The sequence below is a fragment of the Salvelinus alpinus genome, chromosome 32 (genome assembly GCF_045679555.1).
Source record: "Salvelinus alpinus chromosome 32, SLU_Salpinus.1, whole genome shotgun sequence".
In the NCBI taxonomy this organism is placed as follows: domain Eukaryota; kingdom Metazoa; phylum Chordata; class Actinopteri; order Salmoniformes; family Salmonidae; genus Salvelinus; species Salvelinus alpinus.
This window is the reverse complement of record NC_092117.1, coordinates 11,130,337-11,144,792: the sequence shown is the minus strand read 5'-3', so window position 1 is coordinate 11,144,792 and position 14,456 is coordinate 11,130,337. Positions and strand designations below refer to the sequence as shown.

The 14,456-nt window shown below is 40.9% G+C and overlaps 1 protein-coding gene across 1 annotated transcript in view; it reads left to right on the top strand.

Moving 5' to 3' along the window:
* LOC139562670 (transient receptor potential channel pyrexia) overlaps positions 1–11,542 on the top strand; it is a 37,329-nt gene extending 25,787 nt beyond the window's left edge. The window contains exons 18-21 of the mRNA XM_071380555.1: positions 14–99; positions 214–377; positions 805–874; positions 11,169–11,542. Of these exons, the coding sequence (XP_071236656.1) occupies positions 14–99; positions 214–377; positions 805–874; positions 11,169–11,184 (336 nt within the window). The 3' untranslated portion in view covers positions 11,185–11,542. The remainder of the gene's footprint in view (positions 1–13; positions 100–213; positions 378–804; positions 875–11,168) is intronic.
* Positions 11,543–14,456: the final 2,914 nt, after the last annotated feature.

The following is a 14,456-nucleotide window of genomic DNA, read 5'->3' as shown; positions in this document are numbered from 1 at the left end:
TCCGACACTTCAGGAGACCCTAGATGAGTTCCTGGAGATCCAAAAAGAAGTGAATCCCTCCGAACAAGTACGACCTGATGAGAGTGACAGGGGCTCAGGGTAGGCACAGCACCGCCTCTCTTTTACCTGACTTTAGGAGTATGGAACAACTATGCTGTATTGTGGAATATTTCCAGGCTTGTGTCAGGATCTCTCTCTTCCTGTCTCTCCTAGGGAGAGGTACTTCTCATCCCCTGTACAGGGGGAACACCTGCAGAGTCTGCAGAGGCTCCAGATAGACCAGACCCAGCAGAGCCAGGATCTCAGTGCCCTGAGGGCAGACATGAAGAACCTGCAGGCCCTGATCCACCAACTGATCCAGTCCCAGACCAGCTCGTGTCAGTATTATGTTGACCTCGTAAAGAACCTTCTATACAGGGTCTATACACTAAAGACAGACCCGATAACTAGTCTAGTGCAGTCTGACTGGCTTTGACTAAACAAAGAGTAAAGTCCATTCAAAACCAGAGGGAGTGCATATCTTGGATTAAGAGTCTTTACACATGATGAAGTAATTTGAACTGACGTCATGACTCTATCATTCAAATAAGAGAAGCTCTACCATATAAATAGAATCCATGGACTTCACTCTTTCTTTAGTCTTTGACCCAGTCAGACTGCACTTCACTAGTTCTATTTCTTTGAGGCCTACTATGATAACCTGTGGCTGTTTCTTCTGTGTATTTCTGTGCTAGAGTATAGCTATGTTTCACTGTCTCCTGTCTGTCCGTAGCTGACAGATTACTTTATTTTGTCTCTGTGCAGGTGTGGGCTGTGGTGTGACTGTGACAGCAGAAAGCACTGGGTCAGAGCCCGTCGAAGCGCCACCATACAGGTGAGGTGTCACTGGTTTAAGGCATCTTGGTTATCTTTCGTTTTCGTAACGAGTCTCCAAACGACCTATGGGGAACTCCTTCCCGTTCACGCGATGTGATTGAGATGCTTAATATCAAAAGATGTTTAAAATCACGCCACACCCTTACTGTACCCATGTGACCTGCCACTATAGAAGGCTGTGTGGCGTGACATACTGTATTTTCTTAATTCTCACCTTTGTGTTTTACATTACGAGATAACTACTAATCCCCTTCTAATTATTTTCTTACGGAAGGACCTACTCCCATGCTCTCTTGTTATTGTGCCTGCCCATAATAACTAACTTGTATTGCTTTTTGTCATGCTTTTCCATACTAGCTAGTACGCTAATTAGTTTCGGGTCTATCCCGTTACCTCAGAAGTTAGCTCGTAGCTAGCTAGCTAAATTAGCCACACATAGTTACCGTAGCTAGTTAGCTTGTTGTACCTGTTGGCGCTTGTTGACTCGCGGTGTCATGCCAGTCCCCGCTTGACTTCCACACCAGCCCGTTGATCCAGCATTACCACTCCCTAGCTTGTGATCACGGAGCTCAGCGGTGCTGTAGGCTACCAGTCCTCACTTGACTGAGTCCACCAACGCCGAGACTGACAGTCCACGCTTGACTGTGCCAGTCAGATAGCTTCATATATACCTTGATACATATTTGGGCGGGAGTCTCGCCCCCGAAGCACGGTGGGTCAGAGCCAACGGTTACCTTTTTCTTGGAACACACTTCTCTTATGTGAAAACCCTTTCTTTGTAAACTGATTCAGTGCTGTACACAGGGTGTTGTTCAACTCATGTCAACCGTGTGAAAAACAACTCCCAGCCTCAGATGAGCACACACTTTGCAATCTTTGCTTGGGAGCTGAACATGCTCAAGGGGCAGCACAGAGTAGCAGCTATTGCACTCACTGTCAGAAATTCAAACCAAGAGCATTGAAATCTCGACCTGTAGATTCCCATCAGATGAGTCTGCTACACAGATGAATGATCATTCCAAAGGCTCCAGGTCTAATGACGGGTCTCACTCCCCTTGTGATCCGGCGCCCAATAAACGGCAGCGCTCATCCTCACTTGGGCACAAATCTCAACACACTGAGATGCGCACGGAGATTAAGTCACTGGACAGTCGTATGACTGCCCTCGAGCAGCTACTTGCCAGGCTTCCCCCGCCGGTACCAACCCCAACCTTGCTGAATCGGATGACGGTCGACCAGAAAAGATCCTTGTCTGAATGTTTAAGAGGGCAAACAAGAACCTCAACGTGGAACAGACACTTACTGCCATGGCGTCCACATCCAAGTTTGATGAATTCAGTTCTTCAAAGACTGAGACATCCATACTGTTGTTTAAATACTTTGTGCGTGAGCTCCAATGCTCTTTTTTTTAGGGGTGGATCAGCTTAATATTGCGGAAAGATTGATGCTTCCAACAATGTAATTGTCTGCATCATTTCCAAACCCCCATATCTTTTTATGGAAAAAAAAATATATATATATCCATATACATACACGTACATATCCATACATATCCATATGCATACATAAACATGAATATATATATATATACACACATATACATACATACATATATACATACATACATACATACCTACTTTTTTTAATTTTTAGAATATACCTTTATTATTCCCCGCAAACCCTACCACCCCTCCCCCAATTGGAGTAAACTAATAAACAATAACACTTAGACTTCTACCTTCAGTTTATACATCTTATACACATTTTACAGACACAATCTATTGTACAATAGTTATATTTTGTTTGTTTTTAGTCCTTCTATTTCTGATGTCCATCCAGTTTCATTTTCATTTGTAACTGTGCTATTTCACAACATTTCTGAACCTATATACATTTTACAGACCCCGTATGTTTTACATTGGTTATCTTGTTATTAGTACCACCCTTCAGCTCCATTCAACCCCTCCCATCTATCTCTTAACACCATCCATTCTGGATTTCTGTTTGCCATATATTTTTCAACTGTGCTGTGATGCTTCACACAAGTACTGAACCTTTCTATTCTCATAGCTTCTACAGATTGTAATTTCAAGATAAAAAAAAATTCAAAAATGATTATTATATTATTGATTGATTGACTATGGCTTTTCAAATTACCCAGTATTGCTATCTGCAGCGTTAGTTCTGGGTAAATGTTGCAATTCTTCAGCCATTCCTGGACCTGTGAGCAAAAACGAGCTACATATGGACAGTACCAAAGTAAATGATCTAATGACTCTGCCTCCTCACAGCAAAATCTGCAGAGCTGGGAAGATTGTATCCCCCATATATATAACATTCTATTGGTTGCAAGAATTTTATATATATTTTGTATATTCTGTGTACAGCACTGAATCAGGGCCGACAGACAAGTTCCTTACTTTTTTTATCCCTTCTACTTGCCTCTTCCATTTTTGTGGTAATGCTGCAATTAGTTGGTTGTAATTTTGGGTAGAGCAGACATTTCCATATGTCTGTGTTAGCTGCAAGTGTGACAGAACTCCACCAGTCCTATTTATGATATCATTTACAAAAATGTTACATTTTTTAAACATTTCATCGGCCCAATTTTTTGGGGATCAATTAGTATATTTGAGTTTAACCACATATTTGTTGTATTATTTGTTCTGTATTTTCAGGTGGATTAAACTGAAATTGCAACCAACTTTCTAAGGCTCGTTTAAAAAATAACGATATTTTGATGATTATTTCCTTGTCAAACAACCGAAAGTGAACAGTTGTAATCTGAATAAAGGGAAAAGGCCATTCTTGAACATGGGGTGAGACATTCCTACCTATTTACTAGAGAACCAGTTTGGATTTAAGTATAACTTTTCTATGACTGATACCTTTAGTCTAATGCTTTAATATCTAATAGTTTCTGACCTCCGAATTCATATTCGTTATATAAATAGGCCCTTTTAATTTTGTCTGGCTTGCCATTCCAAATAACATTGAAGTGTAGGCAAAACCAGAAGCAAATAGGTAAACTGTGATATGACTAAAGAGTTAATCAGGGTGGTTTTCCACAAATAGACAGGTATTTTCCTTTCCATGGTAGCAAAATCTTATCTATTTTTGCTAACTTTCTATAAAAATGTATTGGAGTGAGATCATTTCTTTCTTTTGGGATTTTTATACCGAGTATGTCCACGTCCCCATCAGACCATTTTATTGCTAAACTACACGGTAATGTAAAATTTGCTTTTTTTTGTGATCCAATACGTAGTATAGTACACTTATCATAATTTGGTTTTAATCCAGAGAGGTTAGCAAAAGTATCTGGATCCTCTATGAGACCGTGGAGGTATTCTAATTGTGGTTTTAGAAGAAAACATGAATCATCAGCGTACAGTGACACCTTTGTTTTAAGCCACGGATTTCTAATCCCTTAATATTATTGTTGGATCTAATTTTAACAGCTAACATTTCGATGGCAATAATAAATAGATATGCCGATAGTGGACAACCTTGTTTTACTCCTCTAGACAGTTTAAACATTTCTGAGATGTAGCCATTATTTACTATTTTACACCTAGGGTTACTATACATAACTTTAACCAATTGTATAAGAGATTCCCCAAAATTGAAATATTCTAGACATTTATATATAAATTCCAGTCATACTTTATCAAAATCCTTTTCAAAATCAGCTATGAAAACCAGGCCTGGTGTCCCCGATTATAATATTCTATTGTTTCCAGTACTTGTCTTATATTATCTCCAATGTATCGTCCATGTAAAAAACCTGTCTGATTAGGATGAATAATATCTGACAATACCTTTTCAATTCTGTGCCAAGCATTTAGCTAGGATTTTTGCATCACAACATTGAAGTGTAAAAGGCCTCCAATTTTTTAAATGGACTGGATCTTTATATATACCACTTGGATCCTGTTTCAGTAATGATGAAATCAGACCTTGTTGCGTGTCCGATAATCTACCATTTTTATATAGGAGTGGTTAAAACATGCTAATAACGGTCCTCTGAGTATATCAAAAAACGTTTGGTGTACTTCCACTGGTATGCCATCCAGCCCTGGAGTTCCCAGCCTTAAAGGCTTTAATTGCATCAAGAAGATCCTCCTCTGTAATTTGGTCTTCACATGAGAATTTCTGTACAGAATTTTACATACATTTTCGGGAAAAAATCGAATTAGCTTCGGTTAGTGGAGATGGAGGAGACTGAAACGAAAACATATTCTTAAAGTACTTTTCTTCCTCTTTCAAAATATAATTCGGTGAATCATGCTTGACTCCATAATTTGTAACAAGTTTCAATAAAAAAAAAATGGTAGCATTTCTATATTGAAGATTGAAAAATAATTTGTTGCATTTTCCCCCATATTCCATCCAGTTCGTTTTATTTAAAAAAATATATATATTGCACTGGATCTTTCTTGAATAAGTTCCTACATTTCTTTTAGTTTTTCCTCTAACTTATTCTGTGCCTCTATGGTACAGTATTTATTGCTATCTATCTGTTCTGTTAGTCCTTGAATTTCCTTTGTTAATATGGACTCTTTTGATCAAAATGTATTTTGTTTTATAGATGAGTACTGAATTGCATGGCCTCTAAAGGCACATTTAAAAGTGTCCCATACAATAAGGGGATCTGCTGTACCTATGTTATGTCTGACAAATTCTGTTATAAATTCTTCTGTCGTAGTTATAAACAATTTATCATCTAGTAGGCTTTGATTAAATTTCCAATATCGTCACCCACGTGGAAATTCTGTAAGAGTAATATATATGCCAATTATGTGATGATCCGACCGCATTCTGTCCCCAATCAACACTTTTTAAACTTTTGGTGCCAGAGAGAGTGACATAAGAAAGTAATCTAGATGACTAGCTTGATTAAGCCTTCACCATGTATATCTCACTAGGTCAGAGTATTTAAGCTTCCATATATCCACTAATTCCAATATATCCATGACATTCATGATTTCCTTAAGTGCCTGAGGGTGATATTTGTAGTGTGATTTTCCTTACGGTCCATAGAGGTATTTAAAATCGTATTAAAATCTCCCACCATAATAATAGAGTCTAGTGTTGCTTGTAGAGTTGATAAATTCTTATATAAATTTTCAAAGAAGCTTGGATCATCATTATTTGAACTGAATAAGTTAATAAGCCATATCTGTTTATTGCCAGATTGTAAACAATAGATATTATATTCATTCTCTTTTAGCCAGGTAAATACTGATCATCTTTTTTTATCTGCTAAGTCATTACAATTATAACTGGCTATACATATTTCACCACTTACCATAATGAGACACAACTTTAAATTCACTTTATCAAAATATATGTTTGTAAACGTACCATTAAAAAGTAACATGATGATTGAGGGTCTATATAGCTGTACCATGATATTTGCATTGCTACTAAGTAAACCTCCAATTGGTCCCTACTATTCCCCCCGCTAAAAGCCCTCCTCATCCCGAGTTGGGTTGTCATCCCAATGCCCGGCAGACCACCCCAGACCCCCCGTATCCCATAGCCCTGAAGAGACTGGGATCCATCCTTCGAAAAGAGCATACAGTGCCACTCACAGAACAGAAGTAGATCAACCGCCAAATGCATTTCCATCGCCCTCACCTCGATTTGTATTATATGTAGCCATAAAAAGAAAAAATATATATATTTAAAAAATCTTATTTTCCATAATTAGCTATTCATATTTCTAGTAATGTAGGCAATTTATGTAAAGGATTTTTACCTCTCACCAGTCTCGCCATTACCTAAATTACATTATTGCAAGCAATTATTATATTTGCAAACAATTATTGTGAATCATCCTATATTGTCCCTAACATCTTTTACTGCCCCGCAACAGTTGTGGGATACACCCACACACTCATACACACTCAACCCCTTTCCCCCACACAACCATAGGCTCACATTCTCAACAGTTGCACCATCCCAGAGCCCAACTCAAGAAAGGTCTTGATTTACGAATGCATATACAGTTGCAGCTGAATGAGAAGGCCTGCAAAACTGTGCAAAATAATGAGAAGAAATGGGGAGATTTTATGAACCATTGTCACGTTCTAGATGATGGAGGTCAGATATAACCCCTTCCCCTGAAACACCCACAACATGGTCCCCCGTAGTGACCATATTCCCAAGCATCTCCATGCAGTCATACCTTTGATTTTGTGCCACCAGGGCCACAATAATATGGCCCCTCTCTGAATGTCCGAGTGTGACCCCCTCCCCATGGGTTACTGCAGCTAGTGTTGCCAGAACTGCCACTGCCTGGGTGGGGGCACCCCAATGGAATCCCCACCGGCTAGGTACAAGGTCGTCAAGGTTCTCATTAGCAGCTTTGAGAATTTCCTGGTGTATTATTCTCTCCCTTTAGGGGGCTTTGGCTTTGCAGGACCAACCCTACCAAGCAAGTTCAGAATCTTGAGGGGGCAGTGCTGCTCTAGGTCTCTCACCGCATATTGGCTGCATACAGACCGCTTACAGCAGGCACATAAAACAGTTAGTGACTTCTCCTTAGTATCTGGGTCATTCATGTGGGTGTCTAGGGTATAGGGTTGTGGACCATGCCATCAATATAGGATCATAAATAAATAGATTAGATGTATAATTTATTTTAAAACACTGTTCCACCATGATGGGACAATAAATAAATAAATAAATAAGATGTATAATTCATTATAAAAATTCTATCCCTCATCTGAACAACATTGAAAGCTCTCTCACAACCCCTGCTCACAGCAATACATTGGTTCTGGGATATGCAACCATTTCCTTTCTCACTCAACGCCACACTTTCCCAAACACCAAAAAACAACACACCACACCATCCATCCACACATACTGTGCCATCTGTTTACTGAGTTTTTATCTTCACCATGTTGAATTAGTGCTTTTGTGTTCCAATTAGTTATTGGATACAGAACTTTACGCCGTTCTACAATTTCCTTCAGAAACTGGTCATTCATGGCAATTTGTGCCAACAAGTCTTTTACCCAGGCTTTTAACCATTATTTTATCTTTAAAGAAAGCAAATTTGGCAACCATTGGGCGTTCATACCTCTACCCTCTGTCCAAACGGTGTACACGTTCTAGTTGGAATTTGTCGACAGCTTCGCGTGGGATCTGAAGCGCTGTAAGGAGGAACTCTCTAACTACACATTCAGGAACTTCTCCTTCTTTCTATTGGATACCTGTAAGTACCAGATAGGTTCGGAACTTTTGTGAAATAGCACAGTTACAAATAGAATTTGGATGGACATCAGAAATAGAGGAAGGACTAAGAACAAACAAGAGAGAACTATTGTAAAGTAGACTGTGTCTATAAAATGTGTATAAGATGTATCAATTGAAGGTAAAAGCAGAAGTGTTTATTAGTTTACTCCAATTGGGGGATCGGTGGTAGGGTTTGCGGGGAATAAAAATAAAGGTATATTCTTTAAAAAAGTATATGTCTATATAGGTATGTGTATGTATATATGTATGCATGCGTGTATGGATATATATATTTACCCCAAAAATATATGGGCGATTGGAAATGATGCAGACAATTACATTGATGGAAGCAACATTCTTTCCGCAATATTAAGCTGATCCACCCCTTAAAAAAAAAAAAGAAAAGTACCAGATTCTCTCTCATGGATCTAGTCTGTATGTCAAGTAAGGCTTCTCTCAGAAAGATGTCCTCCTTTTTTAAGTTCATTAACTTCGGTTTCAATCTCATTGACTGTCTCTTTTAGCTTGTTTGTGTCTTTCTCCAATGTGGCAGCTTTTTCGTCACTCATCTCGAGAATTGCCTCCAACTCTTTTAAATCCTTACTGACTAGTTCAAGTATACCCAGTTTGTCATTTATTGATGTTAGCAGATCGGTTTCAACCTTTACCATTCCCGGTGGTGAAAATATTAAATTGTCTGAGTCTGTAGAAGAGTCACGTTTTCGTTTTGAAATAGCTTCCCTTGTCTTACTCTCCGTCATGTTTGGGTGTTGCTTGTTTTCGTAATATTTGTCGATACATTTCTCTAGTCTTAATATTTGTTTCGTGTTATTATCCAGATTGAAGGTTATCACCCACCAGATTGTGTAGTGCTAATATTTAGTCTAACTTACCGATATTAAATATTACGTTTTTATCTTGAGGTGCTCTACATAGCTACGTTCAGTCTGCCATCTTGACTCTCAGTCCGCTGCCTTGACTCTAAGACCTACCTCTATCAGCCCTCTGATGGTGTCTCATAGACCTACCCATATCAGCCCTCTCTCAGCCCTCCCAAATGACAGAGCCCCTGCCATTCCAAGCATATGCACTCGCTTAGCTACAGTTGACGGTGCAGATGAGAATAGTTTTGACCATTTTCCCCTGTATGGACAAATAATTTGCTTCGCTTGTTATGCCTGCTTCTCTCAGTCACAGTTCAGACCAAGAGCTGCCTAACAAATGATGCAGGGCATCTGATCGCTTCCTATGCAGGACACATGACAGCACTACGTCAGTCGCTAGGCTTAGCAATTCAGCAGCAATACTGGCCTTCTATCAGTAGGAGCTGCGGCCCACCTCCTCCAAGTGTCTAAGGAGGACAGAGAAGCACAGATGACACTTCAGCGCCTCATTCCAAAGCCTAGAATGCATCAGCCAGCAAACCATTACTCCAGTCCCAGGGCCCCAACTGGGATGCCAAGAAACCAGGCTCAGACTCACGCTGCACCTGCTCAGGAGTGGAGGAGCAGACACTCTCAGCCCTACCGAAGAGGTGGAGCACAGCGTCACCCAAGAGGCAGAGGCGCACCATATGCAGGCCGTGTCCCCTCTGCACCAAAGCACGCAGAGCCTCGGTCCTGAGCTGGAAAAGGTCAATGGTTACGCACTCTAACACAAGGCTACAATTTTGATGTATGCAACCACAGTTTTTGTTTTTCTTCCAATTTTGGTAGCGACGTTTCAGGGGTGTCTTGAAAACAACAGCTTGCAACCTTGCTCAAAAGCAAACACTCAGAAATCTCGTTTAAAAAGCATGCAATTGAAGAGGTAGAACCAGCGCTACAAAACTTCTGGTTCTACTCAATCTATTTTCTGGTGCCAAAAAAGGACGGAGGCCGATCCTGGAAGTAGAGTGCCTGAATCGTTATCTTTCAGCCCTTCAAAATGCTAACAATCAAAACCATCCTTCAGTTTGTACAACCAGGAAGATTGGTTCACCACAGTGGACCTGAAAGACGCATACTTTCATATTCTACCCTTCAGCCTTTCACTTGCCCCTCACACTTTCACAAAGTGCATAAGCGCAGCGCTAGACCCACTTCGCCAAGCAGGAGTCAGCGTCCTGAACTACTTACATAATTGGCTAATATAGGCAGGGTCGCAAAGCCAAGCTTTGGCACACACATCCATGGTCTCAGATCACCTCTCTGAGTTGGGACTAACAATGTACTTGGAAAAGACTTCTCTGGTCCCCACTCAGTGTGTGCACTTCCAGGGCTTGACACTGGACACTCAAGTCATGCAAGCAACACTCTCTCCAGAAATAGTGGCGTCTTTGACAAATTGTCTTTCAACATTCAAACTGAGAAAACAGGTGACGTCACAAGAAGAGTCAGAGGCTACTAGCCCTCCTAGCTGCTGTGTTTATAGTTGTTTACCACAGTTGAAATTCTGTGTTACCCTGTTGGGTAATTATATTATGTTGCATCCTGTGGTGGATACAAGGACATCCCAGGGACTCATCTGGACTAAGTTAAATGGTGAGTTATCCCACTCTGTTGTCCGAACGACCTCTTCGGTACAGCCTCTCCCATAGTTCGTTTGGCACCCGTTACGAAAATGAAAGAGAGCGTTGGGTTACGGATGCAACCTTGGTTCTCTGAGCATCGGGTCGCCAAGCTTTCATGTCGTTCCTCCACCTCCATGAGGTTTGAGTGACGTAATAGACAGTATGTCATACCACACAGCCTTTTATAGTGACAGGTCACATTGGTACAGTAAAGGTGTAGCGTGACTGTAAACATCTTTTAATATTAAGCATCTCAATCACATCGGGTGAAGGGAAGGAGTTCCCATAGGTCGTTTGGCAACCAATCACTCTACCAAGGTTACATCCTTAACTCATGTGTATGTAGAATGTTTTTGTTGTAAGCCTGTAATTGCATAGTGCACTCTGCAGATGGCCACAGGGTGTCTCAGCAGTCTGCTTCACAAGTACAGGGCGTGTCCAATTTGACCTGTTTACTTTGAACTCATGAGTGTTGTATTATCCAATCCTCCAGGGCCTCAACAGATTGACTCCTTGATGCTAAAGATGCTTGTAACCACAGAGACTGCACAAGCAACAAGAGATCCAGGACCAGACAACAAGGATGAAACCTATCTCCTCAGTTTTTAGGTTATTCAGATCATTTATGGTATCTTATGGTATGACTACAATACATGCAGTATATTTTTGCTAATCTAATAGATGCGGTAAAGAGGTCAAATGGAAGCAGACTGTGGAGGATAGGAGGAGGACGCCGGATTGGCGCATATTCAACCAATCGGATATTCTTCAAATCTGTCAAATCCGGTTCCGGTGGCATGCATTGAAATGCGTGGCTTTTCTTTTGCAAAATAAATATTTTCAAATAATTGTTAACATATAACATCACATTAAGTGTGGGACATTTACTGTATTACAAGGAACAATAGCAGGTCTGTTTCGCTCCAGTAGCTGACATGTTCTGTCCATTCACAATTCACCTATGGGAACATATGGCGGCTCTTAACACCCGACAACAGAAGGAGTTGGCCACTACTATCCGAGAAATTGATCTTGACAACATTACCTCTGCCTTCGACTTGCAATTAAAACCGATAAATGAATCTCTTGCACTGCTCTTGCACTGCTAAAGTGAATACCTATTCAACTAAAGTCTAACGTTTAGAGACAGTGGCCAATCTGACAGAAGGGCGACTCCATGACCTGAAATCAATTTCCTAAAAAAGAAAACAGAATTACTCTAAAAATAAATTAAATGTGGGGGTCACAGGACGTGAAACTGGTGTGGAAGCGGGCAACCCAACTTCCTTCATGAGCAATCTTTTCTATGAACTGTTTGGGCGGGAGAAGCTGGGTCCCATGCCGCTGATAAACATTGTGCACCGTACGAATCCTCTCCAGAACGGATCTGTTGTGTATGATTGTACAAATCCACAGTTTTGAAGTCAAATGGCAAATTGTTCGCCTTACAGCAAAGAATAGGCTCAGCATCTACCCAGATCTGAGTGCTGAACTGCTGAAAAAGAGGGCGATCTACAACGAGGTGAGATCCCAGCTACGCAAGCTAAACCTGAGATGCGGCTTCATCCACCATGCAAAACTCATCTTTTGCATGGTGGATGTTTTCCACTGCCAAGGAGGCTCAAGACTCCTTCGATAAGCACATTTTTGATTTTATTGTAGACTAACCGTAATTTGGTTGGCTCAATATTCAGGTATGCTATCCACACAAAATCACACAGCCTAGCCTATGACTGTGATGCTGCCCTCAGCATAAGACAATGATGAGGAAACCATCTCAATTGGGTGAAGGAACACCATTATTATTATTATTGCTGAACATTGAACTGTTCCAGGACATTTAGACAATGATGAATCCATACCAATTAATGAACAATGGACAATATATTGAAGTGCCATACAGACTGGGGTTGCTTCCTTGTGGGGCTACAGCACATTGCATCCCTATAGGCTAAACTGTTTAGGATAGATGACCAGTTCCATATGGGCACCCACACAATTATTTTTTTGCTTGTTCTTTTTTTCCCCTCCTATGTTTAAGGTAATTTATACCCTATTGCTAATAATGATGAGGATATTTGACTGTTTCAATTGTGTCACAAAACTCGTTCACCCTTGTCAGGCAGAATTGTACATCCAAAGTTTGTTTCTGTAGAATTCCAAAAAGCACATCCGAATAATAAAAAATCCCATTGAATGTTTCAAGCAAAAAACAAAACTCAAAATCATCCAAATGTGCATTAAATCCATCAGCCATAAGCACAGTATCCCCGTCATGGTCATCATGATGTTCCAGTAAGTGGTTAAACAGCTCCTTTAGGGCAACTCTCTTTTCAAAGACTGCATTGACCAATCTAGATGTATATTGCCACCTCGTTGGTGCAACCTTAGGAAGACGACGCTTGCAGATGTCATCCAGCAGTTATGTGCGTTTAGGGGATCGTGAGAAAAATGCTGCAAGGCCATTGAGGTTGGCAAAGAAGACCTTGCATTCTTTAAGCTTTGAGGCTCCTTGAGTCAGTACTAAATTTAGTCGATGTGCATAGCAGTGAATGAATAAGGCCATTGGTGCCCTCTCCTTAACTTTAGCCTGCACCCCATTGAGTCCAGATGCCATGACTGCTGCGCCATCAAAACACTGTGTGTTTACTTTATCCAGACTAAATTCATTTTCCTCCAAGAAACGGAAAATAAGAGCGGCAATGTCATCAGCTCGCTTGCTGCTTGTCACATCTTCAAATCGGATAAATCGCTCCTTGACTCCTGTGTCCGTCACATAACGCAGGACGAGTGAGAGCTGTGCTGCATTTCCCACATCTGTTGTCTCGTCCACCATAACAGCAACAAAGGGAGCTTTTTTAATCTCCATTTTGATCTCTTCTCCCATCACTTCAGCAATAGCATAAATTAGGTCATTTTGTATTTTGCCTGATGTCCCAATGAACACTTTGTTAGTGGACAGGTGGTATTGTAAATCTGTGTTGCTTTCAGAAAGAAAAGCTCCACGTAGTTCCCTTTGTTTGTGGAGTCAGCACTTTCATCGTTTCCCCTAAATGAAAGTTCCTGTTTACCCAAAAACATGACACAGTCAATGAGTCTTTTCAATATTTCCCTATATTTCTTCACCTTTTCATTGTGCAGCTCTGTTGCCCTGCGCGCTTGTTCGTTGAGCTGTAGATCCACTCGGGTGTCCCCAAAAGTTTTCAAAAGCACCATTGCTTGTAAGTGCCCAGCTGTACTTTGGTGTCTCTTTGCTGCCTTGGTTAGACAACTCAAGTTTGCAATGCCAGTGTGGCTCCAAACACCAAATCGATCACTTGCAAATAATAGGCATTCCCAGCAGTACAGTTTGCAGTGCTTCTCGGAGCCTGTGAGCCATTGATAGCGCTCGTAGTTGGAACTTTGAAAGTGGCGAACGAACCCCTTTCCCGCCTGTGACAGGCTTTGTAGCGTCGGCGTCGGGCGACCTCTCCTTACAATGTCTAACTTTTCTTGAAAAGTTCGTCTTGAGAATGGCGTTATAATTATATCCTCGACCAAATCGATATCTTCTCCTCCTTCCGCCATTGTGGGTTGAAAAAACAGCTTAGTAGAACGCAAATTATTTAGTTTATCAAATTCAGTTTCCTAGTTCTGAGGTTCTGCATAGACCTGCCCATAGGACCTGCCTCTCAATATTGGTAATCCAATCAAAAGACGTGCACGCACTACGCCTGCTAGCTGGCTCCTGTGTAACACTGGAGCCAGCCAGCATGCGTACAATAGCCAACTCTAAAGCTGA